Here is a 23,405-nt window from a genome sequence, read left to right as displayed (position 1 = left end):
GATTTATGAGGAGGTTTTTTAACACAATATAGCCTATAAATGGAAACAAACTTTCTTGTGACAGTGCTTGCACACTGTATTATTGGTGTATATTTATTTGTCTAATAAACTTAAACCTACACCATCCTCCCAGTCCCATTATTGTATAAAAGGACAAAAACCAAAAAGCTTGTTCGGGCTAAAAACCTTTATTATTGTTAATATTATATACACTGCTAACAAAATTAAAGGGGACATTAAAATAGCATCCTAGATCTCAATCAATATTCTCATTGGAAAACATTATTATTAACACAGTGGAATTGATTCAGAAGAAAATAACACAAAAAATAATCAATGTAAATGAAAACGATTACACCATGGAGATCTGATGATGTTCTCCTGAGGGATCTCTTCCCAGACCCGGATTAGAGCATTAGTTAGCTCCTCAACAGTTTGTGGTGCGACGTGGATTAGCAGCACAACCAGAGCAACTTCAGTGGGTTGTAAAAACAAAATGTGTCGTGATGCCTCTATGCGTGACGGCACTGCCAAAACAAAAAAAGTGGCTAAAAGTTCAACCAGAAACAATGAGAACAGAGAAATGATCCGCAGAATCTCTCCGTTATAGGGGGGTCTTGCTAATTGCCTCCATTTCCACCTGCTGTATGTTCCATTTGCACAGCAGGAGGTGAAACTGATTCACAATAAGTGTTACTACCTAAATGGTGAGAACGATTCCACAAAGGTGTGACTGATTTGGAGACACATTGTTTTCTTTAGGTGTCCCTTTATTTATTTTTTTAGCAGTGTAGTTGAAAAGTGTGGCAATATTGAAACATTCTGGTTGTTAGAAACCATAACCTTAACCTTAAACCTCTCAGTGTCTCTCCTATGAAAGACAGTGAGAGGTTAAGACATGAAGAAAACAGCTTATTAGGGTCATGTTTATATATACAAAATGTGACAAAAAGCTGCATTACAATAACCAGTATTATAATGTCCAGATTACTGTGAAATAAAAACAAATATAAGCCAGGTGAAAAAATTAATGTAACAAATGCAATCTATTTAGTTTTACTGTTTTCAAGCACAACCAGGGCGTCTCCATAAGATACTCATGCCATAAGTTATGACCACAAGGCTGAGAAATTAGCAAAGGACCTGAAGAACATTTTACCAAAACGTATTTTAAATTGAATAACATGCCCACATAAATAAAATGAGGGTAATTCATTTCCACAAGCGTTTGCTGATGAATGTTGAGGGAGAAAGAATAAGTTAAAAATAAAACTTGTCCAGAATAAAGTTCATATTTATGTATTAAAGGCAAAAACATTAAATTCGTTTTTTTAATTTAAATGCATCTTTTATGTTCATGAGCATCACATCTCCTGGCAAATCCTAATCCAATTTTTCAGACTATAAGGCGCACTTAAAATTCTTACATTTTCTCAAACATTGATGATACGCCTTATAATCTGGTGCGAACGTAAATCGCCATGGATGATGTAGTTCTCACAAGCTAACAAGCTTACAAACTAAAATATGCGATTTCTAATCAGATATGGTCAAGACAGAGACTTTTAGGTGATCAAAACCTAGGATATAATACTGATAATTTAACACGTTACCCATATATTACTGATAATTTATCTTTCTTTAATTACTTATCCATGACGAAAGTTCTCTCCGCAGAATCACGCAGCTGCATACTTTGCTCGGTCTGGTGTAAATTAACACTTTTAAAAACACGTCCGTAAGCCGCGTTACGTTACGCAGCCAGTGTATTTCCTCCTTAAGGTGACCAGATGTGATTTCTCTAATTAAAACTGGGAACGTCTCTGATTTTGTTAAGCACAGAATCTCTGCCTGGGGTTGGTTTGTTTTGTCTGAACTGCAACTCTGATGGGGGGAACGTTCAGCAAAGCGTCGGGACAGCAGCAGGAGCGGGTAAATACCTCTTGTTGCGCTAAACTTTATTCCATCATGATGCACTGAAATCAGGGACATTTCCGGGAACAGCTATTGCCGGGGACAGATCATCTAAAACGGCGTCTGTCCCTAGAAATCGGGGGCATCTGGTCACCCTACCGGAGGGTCGGAGTGATATTATACACTTAGGAAGAATATGTAATGTGCCTTATTATCAGATGCGTCCTATATGTGGACAAAGACAGACAGACAGACACATAAATTCACGGTGCGCCTTATAATCCGATGTGCCTTTTAGTCCGAAAAATACGGTAATCATTTCGTTTTAGATTTTTTTCTTGTTGAGTTAAAATGTTTCTGTGTTACAAAGTACCACAAAGAGTACTTATATCAGTTAATGAACAGTGAAATATTTAAGGACCTAACTAATAAAGAAAGGTTACTGAAGCACTAAGATCCAGTATAACATCATAGAAACTAAATTGCTAAACGGCCTTCATGTAACTACTGACTGTGTAAAGAATTAGCAAACGGAAATGAATTGTGTTAAAATCTCATTAAAATGCAACACACGAATATTACTTTATACATAATGATGATAATAATGAAATAATGTATGAATTTGTATACATTGACTGGATCCACGCTATGTATATCTAATTTGACCAGAAACATAGTAATCACAGGCACACATATTGAACAAGCAAATAAGTGATTCAAAGTGTGTAGTAATCAGATAATTATTTCAGTTTCAGAGGGGAAAAAAGAGACTAGATTAAAAACTGTATTTATTATATTTATATCCAGCTTTGTAATCCAGGGTGGAAATGTCTGCAGTTTTGCGTCATACATTTGCAATCTGAGCAGGTCTCCTCTCTGACCGCATGAAGGGCTTTCCAGACGAACAGCTGCCTGTGCCTGTGAGACAGCGCTGAGGGAATAGGAAGGTCCCACACAGCTCTAGCAGTCTGACAGTAACAGTAGACAGATTGCTGCTTTGACATGAAGCTGCTAAATTGTCAAAAATACAGAGAAAAGTCGCTAGATTTGTTTCTAAGCGCTTTTTTGAATGAAAGTTGCAAGAGGAGTCTGAAAAGTCCCCAGATACAGCGACACAGAAGCTAAGGTGGCAACACTAGCAGTTTCACAGAGAGGTGTTGCTTTTTCAAAATAAAGGTGATTTTAACATATCGTATATATAAATTAATTTCAAACTCTTATTATGATTATAATAAGTGCGCAAATAAACACAAGCTATGCTATATCACATTCTTTACATAGTTTTAACATATTTTTAAATCATTCTGAATGTGTGGTATATTTTATTTTGGGGTGATGGTGCGCCTTGATCAATTACATGCAGCGGAAACCTGTAATTAGATCATTTTACTCATTATAAGCAATTTAAGCCGCGGCTGCAGGTACTTCCACCGTTACTTCTTTGTGAATCAAACACAGTATTACAACAAGCAGAGCCCCAGGAGTTACAGAACATGATGGGTCGCAGAAAGCGGGGGAACACCTGCCGACTCCGCCATCGGCCCCTGCAGCTGCTTCGGATGCTGCTGCTGAAGTGGACGCTCCACCAAAGCCACCAGCAAATGCCTGTGTCATTTTCACACATTTGACAGCATCTGCCTTTTTAACTTTATTTTTTCCGGCGACTCCTTTTAGTTTTTAATATTTCAGTTTGATCCACTCCATTCATAGTGGTCCTTAATATTAATGCCGTTGCTCTTCAGTTTTTCCTGGACTTCCTTCTCATCTCTCTTCGCCCCATTGACCAATCACTGAAAAGCAGTGTGTTCACTTCAAGACTCGGCTCAAGTCCACTTGGTTTCACCCAGCTCCTGAGCGGGGCCGGTGAAAACCAGGCCGGTCAAATCGAGGCGGTGGGAAATGGGCTACTGCTCCGTGGCATTGAGGCGATCAGCCTGTAGAACTGTGTAGGTGTCTGATAGCAACCTTCACGTCATCTGCCTTGTTGGGTCTGTTGTCTCTCATCTTCCTTTTGCCAAAAGCCCATATATTTTCTTTGGGGTTCAGGTCAGGGGAGTCTGCTGGCCAATCAAGAACAGGAACTCCATTGAAGCAGCTTTTGGTACCTTTGGCAGTGTGGGCAGGTACCAAGTCCTGCTGATGAATAACATCAGCATCTCCATACAGCTTGTCTGCAGAGAGAAGCATGGAGTAGCATACTCTAGAATTTTTCACCCTCCACACAGGGTGAAAATCTGAGATTTGGCTGGTCTGTCAATGTTCTCATTTTCACTGCACTTTGTGGGATAGTTTATTTGAAGGAAAAAAATATTGATTTTGTAATAAATAATCCAGCAAGGAATGCTCTGCAGTTTTTGCCATCGTTATTGCAGTTACCACAACCAATCCTCTAGGGTAAGCACAGATAAACCAGAAAGTTTTATCACTTCATAACACAAGTAATTTTCACTTGTTGGCACAGCACCATGTACACCATAACCGTTCCCCTTCCCCATCCAACTGAGATAAAAGAAGCTAATTTAGCCAGATTGAGTCACAATAAAGATAATATGCCTTTTGAACTAAACTGATCTTTTTAGCCATTGCCTCTGAATAAATGATTTCTGTTTGAGGCAACAGGAACGGGTTGACGATCAGACGCCTCCCTGAAACTTAACTAAAACATGCTGCTAGCGCCATCTGGTGGGGATGTAGAGCATCTACACCACACAACACAAGGAAATGAAGTTCATTCAAAGGGCTTTGAAGTTAAATGATTTTTTTTTCGTTTTATCCGTGATGAGATCTCAAAATAAAGGAGACAAAGCTCCCCTAGATCTAACCAGTACATAAATTAGCCTAAAATAAAGATTCAGCCTCCTGTGACTTTCCCAATTCTCTGATGAACACAAAGGTTTGGATGACTGATTGGTGGTCTACAAACTTGGCAGAACTGCCTTTACCCTACTTAGGCTAAAAATGGCAATTTGAACACATTTTGCTATTATGGCTGTAAAATAGTCAGGAAAGGCCCCAAGTCTGAGAGCTTTTGGGTCGCTTTTCCCCGAGAGCACTTGAATTTGACTTTCCAACATCTGGCAAATAATTGTTGATCATTATGTGGAATTGTGAGCAGTTAAAAAGAAATCAAGTCAAATGTATTTGTTTTTCACATTTCGGCAGCAAGGCAGTTCAAAGTGCTTTACATCATGAAAACATAAAAACATCATAAACACACTGAAACAGTCACTGGTTGAGACCAGTAACAAACATTAAATTGTATCAGGTGAAAACATCAATACAGATCAAATATGTTGGTCAGTGTTCCTTTTATTATGGGCCGAAAACAACACTAAACAGGTAGACTTTCAGTCTGGATTTAAAGAAGAAAAATACAAAAACTGATTTGCTTTTGTATGACCTTTTACAAGAATAAATATTGTTATTGCTCATGAAGTTTTGATTTGAAAATATAACCTGCACATGTTCAGAATAATCAGTATTTTTTTTCCTCTAGGAATCTGGGTGTGCATTAAACAGTGCAAAAGATAACTGCATACATAGGCAAACATTTGTGCAAATAACAGTACAAAGGTGGAAAAAAAGAACACAACATTATCGAGTCAAATATAAAAACTATAACAACAATACTGTAATAATACCGATCTAACTTTATACTATCACAATAAAATACTATTTTGGATTTAAATGTAAAATTTAAAGGAATTGGCAAGCTTGCTTTGTACAAATGCAAAGAGTAATTTGACTGTTGCAAAAACAGCTAAAATCTGACGCTACAAGTTTGATCTTTTTGTTTGAGCTCAGCTCAGTATGTTCACAAATACATTTCAGCAAAAAAGAACCATGTATCCCATATAGCTTTTAAGCCCAGCCTATTAAACGTGGCTCCTCCTCCCAGATTTACCACTTCTTTATTTAAATGTTGTTAGTGTTGGTGATGATCTTAATGGAAGAGAGGACACTCAGGGACACACCAACATAACTAACTAATGTTTTATATATATATATATATATATATATATATATATATATATATATATATATATATTTTTTTTTTTTTTTTTAACTCGTCTTTTCCTCCCTTGTTTGGCTCTCCTTTTGTCTCCTTTGTCTGCCTAGCAACAGAGTAGGATGAATTCTGACAAACTCGTATTTTCTGGATGAAAAACTGTTGCTTTCAAACATCAAAGGAAATTGCAATGCGAACCAAGCGATTGGTTGGTTTATTTATTTAGAAAATAACCAAATGATAAGTACAATTAAGAGCCCTGTGATAGACTGTGAACCAGTGAAAGGTGTGCCTCGCTTCCTGCTCAGTGACCGCTGGAGAGAGGCTCTAAATGGTAAATAGACTGCACTTATGTAGCGCTTTTCCAGTTATACTGACCACTCAAAGTGCTTTACACATCACTAACGCGCGCACATTCATACACCTATACGCAGATCACTAGGCATCTTGGGGTTAAGTGCCTTGCCCAGGGGCACATGGACATGTCACCGGGGAAGCTGGAATCAAACCGATTGCGAGACAACTCTTATCAGGTACACCTGGTCAATTGCTTGTTTACACGACAAGTAAATGGGCTAATCAATCACTAGCCTAGACGTAGTGTAGACCACTTGCTGAGGTTCAAACTGAGCATCAGGATGAGGAAGAAAGGTGATTTAAGTGACTCTGAGCCTGACATGTTTGGGAGGGCCAGACGGGATAGTCAGATACTGCTGATCTGCTGGGACCTTCACCCAACCACTTCTTGGAGTTCATAGAGAACGGTCAAAAAAAAAAGAAAATGATCAGTAAATCTCAGTTGTGTCAATGCCTGATTGATATCAGATGTCAGAGACCAATTGCCAGACTGATTTGATATTCTTAAAATCCAACAGTAGCTCAGATGCCCGCTCATTACAGCCAACTTAAGTGCAAAACCGTCACTCGATGCGCACCACGTGGAAACTTGAGGCACCGCGTACCGAGCTCAAACCGCTGCAGGCTGGTCAACGTGTAACATAGTTCAGTCCCATGGTCCCCAGCGGTGCAACAGTAGATCTCCATAACCGGCGTGCAGCGACTGGGTGATGCTTTCATCTCGATATGGATCAGAATCTCTGGGGAAAAAAATGTTTGACACCTTAGTGAACTCATGCACCAAGAACTGTGGCAGTTCTGAAGGCAAAAAGGGTTTCCACCCGGTAAGAACAAGGTTTGTTAAACAAAGTAACCGGTAACTTTACCTTGTTATCCAGCTCCTAAACTCAGTTGGAATTTATGTAAAATGTCTGCTGATTCGAATTCAATTGAATTTCGATAACTTACTATATCCCACAGGGAATTTATAATAAGGACTTCATTTTGCTAACTATTCTAGACAGCATGAACTCTGTCTCACATGAACAAGCTATTCTAGCAGCCATTGCTGGAATAGCTAGGGTTCTGTTCTATGGCTGTCTTGTTTTTGAGCTCTGCTGTTGCCTAGCAACACAACAGGCATACAGAATTGTTCTGAAAGCAAAGAACAGCTGCTGGTGGAATCTGATGATGTCATAACGGTCTGTGATGTCACAAAGCGCCACATAGAAGGTGTTTATTCTTTATAGGCTTTGCTTTTAAAATCGAGGTTACATCGTCTTCACAGCTTTCCCAAGGCACAGGTCAGACCTTCAAAATGGCGGACATCCTTTGCTTAACGAAGCGGCAGGTCTCCAACATGTCCAGAGCTGAACTGATCAGCTTGCTTTTTAGTTGGATAAGTAAGAAGAAAGAGAGATATATTATGAAGGGAATGAAGAGTGAAGTTCGCGATCGTATAGAGCATGAACAGATCTATCGCCAGAATCAGGAAAACGAAGAGCTTAGCTCAGAGCTAATTAAGGTGAAGAAACAGTTGGAAGACGTGCAAACTCGGAACATCGCGCAGTTAAAACAGAAGACGGAGCAACAAAACCAAATAAAGGAGGAGCTGTCTTTGCAGGTAAAACAATACAAAAATCAAGTGTCTGAACTTCAAAACAGATTGAGAGAAGTTGAAAAGTCATCAAAACAGCGGCTCGACAAGGTGTTGGCGGAAAAAAAGCGGGCGCTGTCTCAAGTCCTGATATACAAAGAAAAGGCTGAAATAGCTCAAGCTCGAAAGAAGAAACTTAAGCTTGAATTTGTCCAAAAGAACAATGAGCTCTACGCGAAGAACGAGGAACTTTTAAAAGAAAAAGAAAAGGTCAACTCCCTTGACGCAAAGATATACAAGCAGCAGAAGCAGATTAAAGAGATGGAAGAGCAGATTATGAACCTTGAGAAGAAAATCAGACGATCAAACAAAGAAGCCGACTTAGATAAAACTAAGAAAGAGTTTGCAGCAAGGGTTGAATTAACCTCAGGGGTATTGGTTGACGCAAGAGAGGAAAAAGATATTTTAGTTAGACGTCTGTTGAAAAAAGATAAGCAGGTAAATGAACTTTTGCAGCGACAGGCACAAGCCAAAGAACCTGTAGTAGTTGTGAAAAAATCTTTTGAAGAGGCCAATTATAAATGGACTATTAAAGAGCTGAGAGAAAGCAACAAAGCCCTACACGCACAGGTGAAAGTGTGCAGCGAAGTCAGGCAAAGGGATCAAGACCGCATTGAAGAACTCACCGACGCAGTGACGCGTCTAAAAAAACTGTACTTCAGCGAGAAAATTAAATATGAGGATTTGAAGGAAAGTTTAGAGAGCCACGGTATCAGGTTAGACGCAGGTGGCGTGGTGGCACATAGACAAGGCAGCGCCTCTGAGACACAAATCCCCAAAGAAAAACACACGTTCCTGCCCCCCATCGTGGATATTCCCGTGCCGAAAGGTGAATCGAGCCCGTTTCCTGTCGAGGAAAACGCCGTTCAGGGCAAACCAAAGTCACGATCGGCTGGGACTGCGGAAAACCTTACAAAGCAAAGGTGGCCGGCACCCCCTGCTTCCAGAAAGCCTCAAACGGCTTCTGCTTCAGAGAAAAACATATTTTTTCTCACCGAAACGGACGATCAAGCGGCCGAAAAACAACCCAGGAGGAACCACACTGCAACCCCCAACCTAAGGATCAAACGTATCCCTTAATGAGTGCACAGCCAGTATACACTTGTTAGAACTCCTGACATGGCCTGTTTTGTTTGTGCGCGTCTGTCTTTCAGCTTTTTCCTATTCACACCTCTGCAGGTAATGCGGCTTGCCCCACCATCTGGAAATGTGCGGTTTAGCCTCATTGCTCACTCTTAATGGCCTTTAGGTGTAAGTGTGTGTGTGTTGTTTGTTTGTGTGTGCCTGGCTGTTGGACTTCTGAATATTTACATTTCAAAAAGCATCAATCTTTTGGCAGCAGTAACTACCCTTGCACTAAAAATTTCATAGCTTGAACCCCATTGCCATTTTGCAAGGAGTTCGGCTGTCCTGCCCCAAGGATGTGTGGGTTCTCTCCGGGTACTCCGGCTTGCCCCACCATCAGCCAACATTTAGGCTAATTGGTCAGTAGGTGTGAGTGTGTGCATGCCAGGTTGTTTGTCCTGTGAGTCTTTACTTTCTTTTTTGCTTCTAGTTCTCTTAATTCTTAGCCAGTTACAGAATATGGCCACTCACACTGAGCGGGAGGTTTCTTCTTGTTTCTGTCCCATGTGCTGTATTATCAGTAATACTTGCTTGAGTGCCGTGTCAGTATTAACTGTGCAATATTTTATTTGTTGCCTTTCTGATAAATCCATTCACTTTTGCTTTATATCTTAACTTTAACTTATCTTGATATTCATAACTTATCTAGAGTTTCTTCTCTATAATGACTTCCGTTGATAATCAAATGATTTGTCCCGTCTAACATAAACCTGGCTGCAGCAGGAGGATCATGGTGGTATGAACCACTTAATTGCTGAAAGTGATAATGCAGCCCCAAAGGAGCCACAGTGTGCTGTGTTCTATTTTGGGCCGGTCCCAAGCCCGGATAAATGCAGAGGGTTGTGTCAGGGATAAAACTCAGGAAGGGAATCCGGCATAAAACTTCAGTAAAATATACCATGTGAGTCAATAACACGATAATCACAACACTGCCACTGGTGATCAACAGGATACCAGTGGAAACTGGGCAACTGTTTGTCAGCAATGAAGAAGAGGAAGAAGGGGTGATGGCGTGTAGACAAAGTGAGAAGAAGAAAGGCAAGCGTCTGGGACTGAGAGTAGGGACTTTGAATGTTGGTAATATGACAGGAAAAGCTAGAGGGTTAGCATGATGCAGAGGAGGAAGGTGAAAATAACAAATGTTCAGGCGATAAAGTGGAAAGGTAGCACTACCTTTCCACTTTATCGCGTCAAGGACCAAGGCCTCTGTATATGGGTCGCACTACCCGCTGCGCCATGAGCGCGCCCATCGATACCATTTTGATGTTTGTATGTCACTTGAACGCAGCCTTCTCTCTCCCGACTAGTATTATACATGTTATATAAGTTCATGAAAGTTGCACTATTTTGGCATTTGAGAGCCAAAACTCAGGGTTTAAAAGAGATTATTCAATTATTAATGTCATTTTACTGTCTTACTGTTGCACTACTATTATACATTTTATAATTTCACAAATGTACTATTTTGGCCTTTGAAAGCCAAAAGTTTATTCAACTATTGTCACTCATTCCAGGTAGGTAGTTCTACTACCCTATGTGTATGCAGTTCTTCATATATACACACATATATCAATTTCAAACAGATGGTATCGGTATCGGCCAATACTGCACAGCCAGGTATCGGGGCCACAAAATGGCATCGGCGCTACACTAGTTACAACACAGCAACAGGAAAAGGGAGCAAGCTGACTGTTACTGGTTGCTGTGGTAACGGCCAACTGTCAAGACAAACGACTAACTAACATCTGTAACTAATAAAAACCAGCAGTAAAATAACTTGTTGACTAAATAAAAATTAATTTGAAGAATAAACTCAGTTTAAAGGGTGGTTCATCTATGTTGAAGTCAGCTAGAAGAAGTTTTAAACTACCCACCTTGTTGAAGATATATTTTTGGAACAGTTACCAAAAATAAAGTTTTTGATCCTCAATTTTTTGATCCTCGTGTCAGCATTAACTGTGCACATCACTGGACTGTGAACACCACGTCACTGGTGAAGAGGGCACAGAAGCGACTGTACTTTCTGCGGAGGATGAAGAGAGCCCGCCTGCCCCCGCCCATCCTCACGACCTTCTACAGAAGCACCATAGAGAGCATTCTGACCAGCTGTCTCTCTGTGTGGTGTGGAGGCTACAGTGCCTCTGACTGGAAGAACGTGAGGAGAGTGGTGAGGACAGCAGAAGGGATCATCGGGGCTCCTCTTCCCTCCATTAAAGACATTTCATCGCAGCGCTGTGTGTCTCGAGCCCGTAACATCATCAGGGACCCCTCACACCCCCACCATAGACTATTCTCCCTGCTGCCCTCTGGAAAGAGGTTCCGCAGCATCCGCTGCAGGTCCACTAGGTTCTGCAAAAGCTTTTTCCCTGCTGCCATCAGACTGTTGAACTGCTGAAGTATAAAAGTGTACCACAATAGATTCGCTGATTTGCACATCTGCACATTTGCACATTGTATCGTATCCTGCAAAATTGATGCTGCACCTTAACCGGAAACGTACTGCAAAACTGTGTACAATGCAACTGTCTACTTTTAAATCACTGCTGCACCCTACTGCATATTTGTCTACATTTGGTTTACATTGTTTACATTTCAACTGCCTACTGTTCACTGCTGCACTTTATCCGGAAGTAAATTGAAATTTATCCTGTAAGTGACTGCGATTGATCACTGCACTTTATCCTGTACTGTAATTCACTGCAAGGTATCCTGTAGAGTTACTGCAATATTTCTGAGCTGTGTGAAAACGAAATTTCGTTCTGTATGCACTCTGTGTATACAAAATGACAATAAAGAAAGTCTAAGTCTCTAAGTCTCTAAGTCTCTAATCAGTTATTCTTTAGGATTACATAAGGCTCTCAAAAACCAATCACTTTTAGACCTCCATCTTCCACCTTTTTTTTTTTTTTACTTTTTTTTAAATCATTTTTGAACATGCAAATATAAACTGTCAACATGAACACCTGAGGGCTAGGGCAGGTAACATACATTCACATTGATAGACATTACAGTTTCTCAAACAGCTTACTGTATAAATTTGTAATAAGTGAACGGAAAGAGAACATCCCGAGTATCAGTCCAAATGATGAGAAGCCACAAGACAGAAGGAAAAAAAAAAAAGGACTCATCTGTTACACACATATGGCAATAAAGTGTTCCCATTTTTCCCAACGTTTTTCTCCTTTCTCCTTCTTGAGCCTTAGTGCACAGGTCAACATTTCCATATTGTAAATCTGATCTATAATGTCTACAAGAAGCTTTACGGCCAACATTTAGTAATTGCTTTCTTACTCGCAATCATAATCATCTTCAACAAGTACGAATCCCTGTGACTAAGCCCCTCCGGGAGTTTTCCAAGGTACATAGTAGAAAATGACCAGGTTAAAGTTATGCCCAAAATACCATGGATTATCTGATTAACATCTTTCCAGAGTGTCTTTAGCTGTTGACAGTCCCAAAAAATGTGAAAATGTCCTGGAGAGACCTCACCACACCCCCCTCCAGCATAAGGGTTGCGAACAACCCAGCTTCAATCTCTGCTTTGGTGTGATAAAGAATCTGATTAGATTCTTCCAGCCGAAATCTCGCCATGTTAAAGAATGTGTGGTAGACATGGTGTTCTTCCAGATCATTGTCCATGCTTCAGGTAAAATTGTTAAATTTGCCTCCTTTTCCCATCATTGTCTGGTGTACTCAGTGGAGTCCATATTCAACGATGCTAGTGATCTGTAGCATTTCCCAATGATGCCCTCTGTGTTCTTACCAGCATACGAATCCACAAATATTTTCACTATTCCTGCCTCTACATCCATATCATGGACTTTGATTTCCTTTCTAAAAAAAAATTCTGACCTGTAGATTAGGATAGAAATCTTCTCTGTCCAGTTCATAAATCCGGCATAAATCCTCAAATTTTACTAATTCCCCATTCCTAATTATATTGCAGAATGCCATAATTCCCTGCTTCGCCCATCTTCTATATTTGTGGCAAGCCCATACACCCCCCCCATATATTTCCAGGGTTTTCATAAGTAATGGAATGCCTGATTCCGGGTTTTTGACTATTACTAATATATCATCCGCGTACAAGCATATTTTATTTTCCACATTCCCTATTGTCACACCCTCCAACCCAGACTCCTCTCTAATAACCTGAGCTAAAGGTTCAATAAAAAGATTAAAGAGCAGTGGGCTTAAAGGGCAGCCCTGCCTACATCCTCGTTGTAATGTCATTTGATTGGACAAGCTTCCATTAATTTTAATTCTTGCTTTGGGTGAGGAATACATATCTTTTATACATTGAATAAACCTGTCACAAAACCCAAATCTCTTCATTACTTCAAACAAGAACTCCCATCCTACAGTATCATATGCCTTCTCAGCATCTAGGCTGAGAAGGACCGCACTTGATTTTTCTTTTGTTATATAATCGATAACCTGAATAGCCCTTCTTATACTATCATGTGTTTGCCTATTACTGATAAAACCTGTCTGGTCCTCATCTATCAGGAAAGGCATCAAGGTACTTAATCTATTAGCTAATATTCCAGTATATAATTTGTAGTCTATATTCAGTACGCTGATTGGTCTATATCCTTTAGGATCCGCTCTGTCCTTTCCCGCCTTCGGTATGACCGATATAAACGCTTCTCGCCAGGATGGGGGGAGGGCACCCCCCCCCTCCCAGAGTGTAATTATAGGAGGCCTTTAATAGTGGGAGAACGGATTCTTTCATGGCCTTATATTACTCAGGAGGGAACCCGTCGCAACCCGGCGATTTATTGGTTTTAAGATTTAATATCCCTCGTTCGACTTCCTCCACTGATATTTCCGCCATAAATTTATCATTTTGATTTTTACCTAAGGATGGAAGGTCCAGGGAGTTAAGAAATGTTTGAATTGTTTGATTCTCCACTTTGTCCGGCTGTGTATACAAGGCTGCATAGTACCCTTCAAATGTCCTCTGGATTTATTCAAATTTATTAGTGATTTTATTAGTTTTTAGATTCCGAACTTTATAATCTTCCACCTTTTTAATGCAATGTATAGTCTTTTTCGGCACATATTCTTGTTTATTCTTTGATACTCTTAATTAAGCTGTTGGGAACAGCACTGCTACAAGATGAATTGACAACATTTTTATTTTAGATAACTAGATTGGTACTAATACGGAAAGGTTTTGTTGAAGTTTGGATTTAAATTCTTTCATTTTATTTTCAATAGTTACGTTTTTTTTTTTTTTTGTTTTTTTTTTTTGTTTTTTTTTTGTTATACGTTCCTAAATATTACATTTTAGATTTAACTGAAATATTGGATATTTCCTTTAGGTTTCTGTACTGAATGGCAAGAAATTCACATTGTTTTAAATTTAGTGTTAGAGCCTCAAGCCTCAGGGATGACATAATTAAATTTAAATAAAAGATAAAATTATTTCATTTGATCAATTACTGTTGGCATTTCCATTTGTGTAGTGTAATTAGCTAAATGGCTAAAAATCCGATAACATCTACTTTCTCAATACAATTTTTAGGCAGCTAATATTACCCATATTTCTCTAACTAAATAAAATAATGTATATGGCGGAACTGGACAATTCCAACGTTAATGCTAAATCTAGCAGAACGGCACAGCTCCTGATATTCTGAATGCTGTTCTCATAAGTAGATGATATTAGGAAAAGGGCGTTATTTCCTGCCACGTAACGGCGCCTGCGCATTACAAGGCTAGTGATTTGGCGACGTGTACCCGGTGTGTGGAAGTGTTTAGGTTCCTCTCCTCGTCCGGGGAACAGTCAGCCAGAAGATCCCCAAAGCTCCCGAAAGCCCGAAGCATGGGAGCATCTCAGAGCGTGGAGATACCAGGAGGAGGCTCCGAGGGTTACCACGTCCTCCGGGTGAGTTTGAATCACCTGTAGCCTGCTGTTAGCTGTTAGCTTAGCATCCGGGTGGAGGTGGAGGGTGCCTGGCTCGGAGTGTTGACGGGAGGCCGGGGGGTTCCACTTCCACGGCCTCCCTCCGGAGAACACAGCACCGCGTTATGGACTCCCCGCGTGTTTTAGAGTCCCGGGAGGGTCGCACGTCGTCTGGAGCGTCCAGCTGGATGTCTGCGGGTAAACGCGGCGGGTTCTCCAGCCGGAAGCTGGGCATCAGCAGGGCTGGAGGCAGCTGAACGCTCCCCGGGGCTGAATGACAGCTGCGCCGGGGGGGGGACACGTCCACTTCGGAAGCTGCGTTTTTAACCCCGTGGGTTTGTACCCTTTTTGCTAAATGTGAACTCTTTACTTCGCCCTGTTACATTCAGCCCGTTTTTGGTCAAGCTATAGTTGGACTGGGCCAGTCACAAAGGAGGCTGGAAGCAGCGGTAGAACCGTAGCTCTGCCCTGAATGAACTGTCACCACAACACCTCACCCACCTGATCCTTAAAGTCCCTCTAGATAACTTTATCGCCATTTCTTGATCTCATTTGTCTCCCATTTACTCCAGAAACATTAAAAACGCCCTCATGTGTTGTAGCCCAGACGCTAAGTCTGTTTGATCTGATCTTTTGTAGCACATGTAGAGACTACCTTCCCCCTATGGGGGACAGTAAAGTATAACCTAATCCGTCTCTCCATCTTCGGCACAGGTCCAGGAGAACTCGCCAGGACATCGGGCCGGACTGGAGCCTTTCTTTGACTTTATCGTCTCCATCAATAACACCAGATTGGTAAGAACCGTCACTGGCTCCACCAGGAAATCTGCATTACGGCTACTAGCTGCAGCTGATCCAGAACGCTGCTGCCCGCGTCCTCACTAAGACTAAGAAAGTAGAGAACATCACACCAGTTCTAAAGTCCTTACACTGGCTCCCTGTATCTCAGAGAATAGACTTTAAAATACTTCTGTTAGTCTATAAATCCCTGAATGGCTTAGCACCTAAATACATCACAGACTTGTTATCAGTGTATCAACCCTCCAGACCACTAAGGTCTTCTGGCTCCAGTCTACTCTGCAGAACCAGAACCAGAACTAAACACGGAGAAGCAGCATTTAGTTCCTATGCTCCACTTATCTGGAACAAACTTCCAGAAAACTGTAAAAGTGCAGAAAGCCTGAGTTCCTTTAAATCAAGATTAAAAACACATTTGTTAAGGATTAACTGTTCTAATTAAACTGTTTTACTGAAACATCACTAGTTCAACTTTGTAGTCTTAACTGTTTTTAATGTTTTCTTTTAGTTTCTATTTTTCCAAGTTCTATTTTGTTTCTACATTTTATTCCTACTTGCTTTTATTCTGTTTTTCCCCCTGTATTTTAATCATGTAAAGCACTTTGCATTGTCTCTGTACTGAAATGTGCTATACAAATAAATTTGCCTTGCCTTACTAGCCAGACCTATCAGCGCAATAAACCAAATTAGATTTCTAGATGACGTGTCGCCTATATAGAAGAAACACCAGTGTTCCTGGTAGGTTGGTTACATCATTAATAGGAGAACGTCCGTTTAAAAACGAGCTTCAGCCTGATGATGTCCGCTGATCAGATCTCTTCTGTTCACTTTCGGTTTTCACGTTGTCGTTCCCTCTTTGTGCGCATTCTTTCGATTGAATCCTCCCCTTTTAAAGTTGTTCTGCCGCCTCGGCTAAAAGCTCTGAGTTTGTCCCGTTTCCCTGCAGAACAAAGACAACGACACGTTAAAAGACTTGCTCAAAGCCAACGTGGAAAAGCCGGTAAAGATGCTGGTGTACTCCTCCAAGACCCTGGAGCTGCGGGAGACCACAGTGACTCCCAGCAACCTGTGGGGAGGCCAGGGCTTGCTCGGCGTATCCATCCGCTTCTGCAGCTTTGAAGGCGCCAACGAGAACGTCTGGCACGTCCTGGTGGGTTAGCCGCGGACCCGAGGGCATTTGGTTGTCGGCGCTGAAGCGATACGATGAATAGATGAATAAAAACATAAGCGCTTGTTTTCTGTCTGAAACAGGAAGTGGAGCCCAACTCCCCGGCGGCCCTCGCTGGCCTGCGGCCGCACACCGACTACATCATCGGAGCCGACACTGTCATGAATGAGGTGGGCTATCAGCACTTAAAGTTCTCGCTCCTCTGTCCTTTTTGCTGTTTCTATTTTCGGCGCCCGCCTCCGTGTTTCATGCTTTGTCTAATACTGCTCTGCTTCTGTGGCCGTGTTTAGTCTGAGGACCTGTTCTCTCTGATAGAGAGCCACGAGGGAAAGGGCCTGAAGCTCTACGTGTACAACACGGACACGGACAACTGCAGAGAGGTGGTCATAACCCCCAACGGTGCCTGGGGAGGGGAGGGCAGGTACGGCACACGCACACCCTGGGAGGAGCACACCGTGTTACGATCTCCACCTGTGTTGACCTTGTTTTTGCCCGCCTCTCCAGCCTTGGCTGTGGGATTGGCTACGGCTACCTCCACAGGATTCCCACCCGTCCTTTTGAAGAAGGGAAGAAGATCAGCTTCCCTGCAAATTCTTCTACAGAGCCTGTCAGCCCCCTTAAAGATGGCTTCACAGAGGTAAGGACGGAGACGCCTGACCCGCCCCGCACGTCGCTGTCCTGCGGACGTCGTGTCCGTTAGCCGCTCACAGCTGCGGGGATATGAACATGCAGCGCCTTTTTTAAAAGTATTCATTCCTCTTTAACTTTATGACCAACAAACTTCAAAGTCAGGTACTGTCCAGATAACATGCACACAAGTTGATAGTCGTGAGGCTAAGAAAGGTGAAACCGATCAAGGGATGTCAAAACGTCTGAATGGTGCTTTTAACTTAAAAATCCTTTTTTTTTTTTTTTTTAACTGTTATTCAAATCACAGCTTTTCTGTCCTCATGTAAGTCTGTGATGGGGGGAACACTTGAAGCGGCTTTCGATCTAATGTGTTTCGTCCACAAATGGACTACCGTGGGGCTGAAGCCATTCGTGATTCGAGGGACAAGTTACTGAACTAACTTGATATTTGGCTTCTTTAAATGCAGCGTAACTATTCGCCGCCCTGTGTTCTGGACGGGTGCTTCTGGGGGCAGATGGTGAGGGGAGCGTGCCGCGTTGTCTTGTAGTGGAACAGAGCGAGACCCGACAGTGACGCAGAATCTGGCTGCAGGTTAAAGGAGCGATAAGCCTAACTTCACCACTAGGAGCGCTGTCTGGAGAGCAGCCACGCCTCTCCACCTCCAAAATCTAAACACCAGACCAGTTATCGCTTTCAGTTTTACATTTTACCAAAAAAACCCGCCGGGCTGCATTAACAGTGCTAACTGTGTTAGCTGGGCTAGCGGCTACTCGCCTCACAGTAACGCCCGGCCCGTTGCTGGTCAAACTTCAACAACTAACCCACATGCCACAAATGTAGCCTTAGGTTGAATCAAATCAACATGGCAACACAAGACTGTAACATCAGACTTCGTGCTGATACTCGCCTGTCCGGAGGAGAAAAGCTAGCACCGAGTCAAACTGGAGCTGCTTCTGCTCTCCACCTAGGAAACACAAGGCCAGTGTTAATCCTCATATGGGCTCTTATATCTGGCAACTTCTTTGCCAAAGAACGTTGTTTTTTGTGGTAATAATGGATCCTGATTGTCTCCAGCTGAACACAGTGGTGGCATCTTATGGGGAGGGAGGGGCTGAGCCCTGAGAACAACACAGTTGGTGCGTGATGTCATTACATATATTTAACCTAAAAACATACCTTTAGTTCTAAATCTAAACCAAACTATTTTTAGTTTTTCTATCTAAAATGATGACATTTTGCTTGTTGATCTTTTAAGATATCAGGAATCCCAAAGAAAAATAAATAACTTTAGGTGCAGGTTCTCCCACTACGTGCATGAAAATAGACCTGTCCACCCTACAGTCCAGTTAGAGAAGAGTTTGGTTCTGTTCTGTGGATTTGTTTACAGCTTTTTGTTTGTTTGTGCAAGAGTTTACCTTGGCACTTAAATACTCGACCAGGATTCCATTTTATAACATAACATTATGCTCTTTAAAAGTCCAGAATGCAATATGCAAGCGGCCCTTTAGGCACTTTTTTTTGTTTGTGACCATTTTTAACACAGAAGCAGCTAGCTCTGTGGTGATGGATCTACCAGAGAGGGCTGAGCTTTGGATACATTGTTAGAAGTTTGTTAGCTGCAGATGCATCCTTTGCTACAGATGTTTATAGAGACTAAAGAAATGCCATGTCATTGCATTTTTGGCGTTTAAGAAATTGGGTTATTTTTCTCTTTCATGCATTTCTACTACTCATAAAGTAAGCTTTAGTAGTTAAATGAAATATGAATTAATATTTTTAATCTGATTCCCCAGTTAACCTTTAGAATAATCGATATAACATTTGATTACTAAAATAATCGTTAGCTACAGCTCTGAACGTACACAGAAAACGATGCATTTAAAGCGAGACTAGCACATTTCCTGTGCTGCATCGTTTCCTCACCTGTACCTCTGATTTCTCTCTCCAGGTCCAGCTTTCGGCTGTAACTCCTCCATCCTCCACCCCTGCCATCTCATCCGGCCTCGAAGACGCCCTATCCGGCCTGTCCGTCAGCTCCGCCCCGCCCCCCATGCCCAGTGAGCTGCAGACAGGTATATTTTTTAATATTTTATTGAACTAGCCGGATGTGAAATCTAGTCGGGGCTCAGGAAGGTTTAGCCCCTCGGCACCATGGTTCCTAATATTCAGTGTTTTCCTCCAGGCTTGCCCACGGTCCCTCTCCTCCCCTCCACCTCCAGCTCCTCCTTCGCTCCCCTCCCTCCACTGAATCCTGCCGCCACCGCTTTTAACCCAGCCACAACGCTACCAGGTAGGTGATTCATTAATTAGAGCACATTGTTCACTCCAGCCTCCATAAAGTGTTCACACCCCGTCAACATTTCAAACCACGAGCTTTAATGCTTTTCATGGGATGGACCTGCACACATGAGCAGGGGAACCAAAAGGAGACGTGGTTTCCTGAACTTTTTGCTGATAAAAATCTGAAAAGTGTGGCATGTATTTGTATTCAGCCCTCTGAGTCAGCGCTTTTTAGATCCACCTTCCTCTGCAGTTACAGCTGCACATCTAGAGACGGAAACATTTGGCCGTTCTTTTCCAAACAGCTCAGCCTCTGTCAGATCGGACAGAGGAAGGTTGAGAAGATCAGCCAGACTTTGACTAGGCCGTTGTTCTGGGCCGAGCGAGGTTTGATCTAAACCATCTGATCGCAGCTCCGGCTGCGCGTTTATGGTCACTGTCCTGCAGAAACCCGATGCTTCAACGCTGAAGCCGTGCTCAGGTTGATGTACGCTGTTAGTTCTCCATCACATCATCAGTTTTACATGTTCAGCAAAAGTCACATTTTTTCAGCATGTTTGCAGTCTGGCTCTGAACAGAACCGCTTATGGTTCTTACCACCTGAGCTGTGGAGATCTGCAGCTCCTCTTGAGTTACCAGGGGCAATTGGTTGAACTGTTTGTTTATTTAAGGGTGTCAGAGTAAATAAGAGGACACTTTTTGGATTTTTATCAGTAAAATGATGAACTAAAGTAGCACTTCCTTCCACTTCTGATTTATTGCTACAAAATCTCTATAAACTGGAGATCTTAACATGATAAAAGTGAATGTATGAAGGTATATCTGGTAAACAAACCGGTTGCAGAGATTTGAAAGGATTTTGTTCTGGCAAATTGAACATGGTGCCATAAAACCTTTTTATTAGCCTGCTTAAAAACTACATGAAAAACATTTCAACTGGTAAATATTTTAGCTTTTACTGTAAACTTCTGATTGAACTGATTTTAAAAGTTGTGAATGGCTCCAGCACAGAGGAGCAGAAGCTGCCTGATGAAGCCACCGTCTGCGTTGTTAGATATGACATTAAGCGTGGTTAAGCACTGGGAATGACGTGTTTCATCCACGTTTAGGTCTGATGCCTCTCCCCGGAGGATTACCTCCACTCCCCAACCTTCCCAACCTGAACCTGCCGCTCCCGGACCTCAGCGGCGTGTCTCTGGCGGGCCCCGTCTCCCTGTCATCAGCAGCGGGGACGACAGGTGAATAAATAAATGCTAATGTTGAAGCAGGATCTTTGTAGAAAACGCTGTTTTCTGTTCCTCATCAGGGGAAACGGCTCCTTTTTGAACATCAGATTTGTTTTTGAATCGCACCGTCTGGACTAATGAACTGTGTGTCTTTCCACAGTGCCGTCTCTGGCGCAGCTGCCGCCCCTGTCCCTACCGGGCCTGGGTCAGTTCCCCCCTCTGCTTTCCACCCCTCCCCTGTTCTCGCAGACGGCGGCCCCCCTCGTGCTCGCCTCTGGCCCCGCCGCAGCCCCCGCCGCCTCCGTCACAGTCACGGCAGCGCCCGCCGCCGGCCCCATCACGGCCGCCACAGAGGCAGACTCCACAAAGGCCACAGAATCTTCCGCCCCTACGGATACAACACTAACGCCATCGTAAAGCCGCCATTAAACTTTGACGCGCCCGGTTTTTTCCACTCTTTCTCCCATCTGTCTTTTTGTGGTTTTTCTATTTATTTGGCCAGGAGAGAGCAGGCGACGATGCAGAGGAAGCCTGGTTAGAGGCGAGGTAAAGAGACGGACAGTAGTTGTGTCCAACGCGTCTGTGTCGTCATAAAGCTGGACTGGCAGCACGGCGGCTCATCAGATCTACTGTACATAAAAAAAACTGCTTCACACTTCTGCAGTCACCAATTAATTTTTCCCCCACTTTTCTTAACCTCTCCCCCTAAAAAAAATATAATCATTATATGTTAATGGGGCTGGATGATGAGCAGATCTTTTAATTATTAGGTGGGACATCATCAACTCTTGCACTGCTGTATTAAAAAAAAAAAAAACTAAACGTGTTGGTTTTGGCCCTATTGTCCAGCTCCATTATGTAACCTTTTTATTATCAACTAACAGGACCGCCCCGCCCTCGCACCATTTAGACGGATTGAATTAACGCGTAGTCATTTTGGAGTTTCACTGAAGCCGCATTGTTTTGCACCACCTTGTGTTTTGGGTTGATTAGTCCCTACGTCTCCATGTATATGCAGAACTCTATAACAGTGTGTCGGTGACGGGCTGAAGGTCGGGCCAGAGGAGGCCCTCGTGTACAGGAGCCGCTGTGGCCCCCCCCAGCGGTCCCAGCTGCCACCAGGTGTCTCTGTAAAAAAACGTTCTGAGAATCCATCTGCAGAACGCACAGTGCAAGCAATAAAGCCAAATGAATTTTACAAGCTGTCCCCGCGTCTCACTGTGCACACCACAATGTTTCTACTGGCGCTCTGCTATACTGCCCAGCAGTAGCAAAAACGTAGTTAATTTATGCTCAGAAATAATACAATTAAATATGAGCTGAGCAAAGAAAGGGTCAATGAGGGGAAAACGAAATGGAGGACCTACTTGCAGTTCCTGAGGCTAAACGCTACATGATGCGTCGTCTCTGATCAGATTTTTCAGAAAAACAATTAAATGGATTTTTTTTTTTTTTTGGACACTGACTGTAGAGTTGGGCATTTTAAAAACTATAGAATTGATTTACGCCTTTAAAAAGTCTAGCATACATCCAGATGTGTACATTACTTTTTCCATGTTTTATTATTTTATGACTCTTTTCCCTCCAAGGCCTGAACCGTCACTCTTCCTCTCACATCCTGAACGAATCAGGATCTTTAAACTGGCTTTTTGGCCGTTTATGGCTCTTACTTTACCCAACTTTACACATCAGTCATTTTCATCCTTGAAATACTGAACGTCTGTCTTACTCAACTAGCTGAAACGTTCACAGACCCAGTGTATGCAGGCCATGCCTCCTGGAGGGAATTGTTGCACTTTTGTTCTAATTTAATTGGATTAAAATGAAGATTTAACCAGAATCTGGTTGCAGTTTAGGTAGGGACTGAGATTCATGTTTCCATCTGACTACAGCGTCATTGTGACTTATTTTTGTTAGCAGCTGCAGTTAAACACGGACTAAACTAAAGCCCTGACGCTGATAACGGTTTGCTAAGTTAGTGGCCGACATCTGGACAATTCCCTGTTCAGATCTTATGGGGTCATCTAAGCCTCCTTAGCCCTTTACGTTCCTCATTTCTTCACCTACAAAATGAGGCCCTTAGAAATAGTATCTGATCAGTTTTGTCATGTTTTGCTCAGAATAGATCCTAAAATTAATATTGAACGTGTCCCCTCTAAATATGCTTTGTCACTGATCATTACTGCTCCATTAACTCAGCTTCACGGTGCGTCATCCAAGGCTCAAAGGAACTCTGCAAACGTTTTACTCTACGCCTACTCTCTAGATCTTTCCAGAATCAAACATTTTTTGTTCTTTTCATATTTATTAGCTTTCATTTTGGTTCTTTAGCCATGTTACACTGTGAAAA

General features: G+C 42.2%; 2 protein-coding genes across 2 annotated transcripts; both read left to right on the top strand.

Moving 5' to 3' along the window:
• The first annotated feature begins 7,499 nt into the window (after positions 1 to 7,499).
• On the top strand, positions 7,500 to 10,201 carry LOC118563405 (golgin subfamily A member 6-like protein 22). Its single transcript, XM_036137978.1, has one exon. It carries the CDS (start codon positions 7,578 to 7,580, stop codon positions 8,994 to 8,996), a length of 1,419 nt encoding a protein of 472 aa, XP_035993871.1. The 5' UTR covers positions 7,500 to 7,577; the 3' UTR covers positions 8,997 to 10,201.
• Positions 10,202 to 14,747: 4,546 nt separating this feature from the next.
• On the top strand, positions 14,748 to 22,253 carry gorasp2 (golgi reassembly stacking protein 2). The gene is made up of 10 exons (XM_012868358.3): positions 14,748 to 14,934; positions 15,667 to 15,747; positions 16,697 to 16,900; positions 17,002 to 17,088; positions 17,209 to 17,339; positions 17,423 to 17,555; positions 19,498 to 19,621; positions 19,732 to 19,839; positions 20,939 to 21,067; positions 21,216 to 22,253. Exons 1-10 carry the CDS (start codon positions 14,872 to 14,874, stop codon positions 21,470 to 21,472), a joined length of 1,317 nt encoding a protein of 438 aa, XP_012723812.2. The 5' UTR covers positions 14,748 to 14,871; the 3' UTR covers positions 21,473 to 22,253.
• The last annotated feature ends 1,152 nt before the right edge of the window (positions 22,254 to 23,405 follow it).

The sequence above is a fragment of the Fundulus heteroclitus genome, chromosome 6 (assembly GCF_011125445.2).
Source record: "Fundulus heteroclitus isolate FHET01 chromosome 6, MU-UCD_Fhet_4.1, whole genome shotgun sequence".
NCBI lineage: Eukaryota > Metazoa > Chordata > Actinopteri > Cyprinodontiformes > Fundulidae > Fundulus > Fundulus heteroclitus.
The sequence above is the reverse complement of the archived record's forward strand: the minus strand, read 5'-3'. Positions and strand labels throughout refer to the sequence as shown.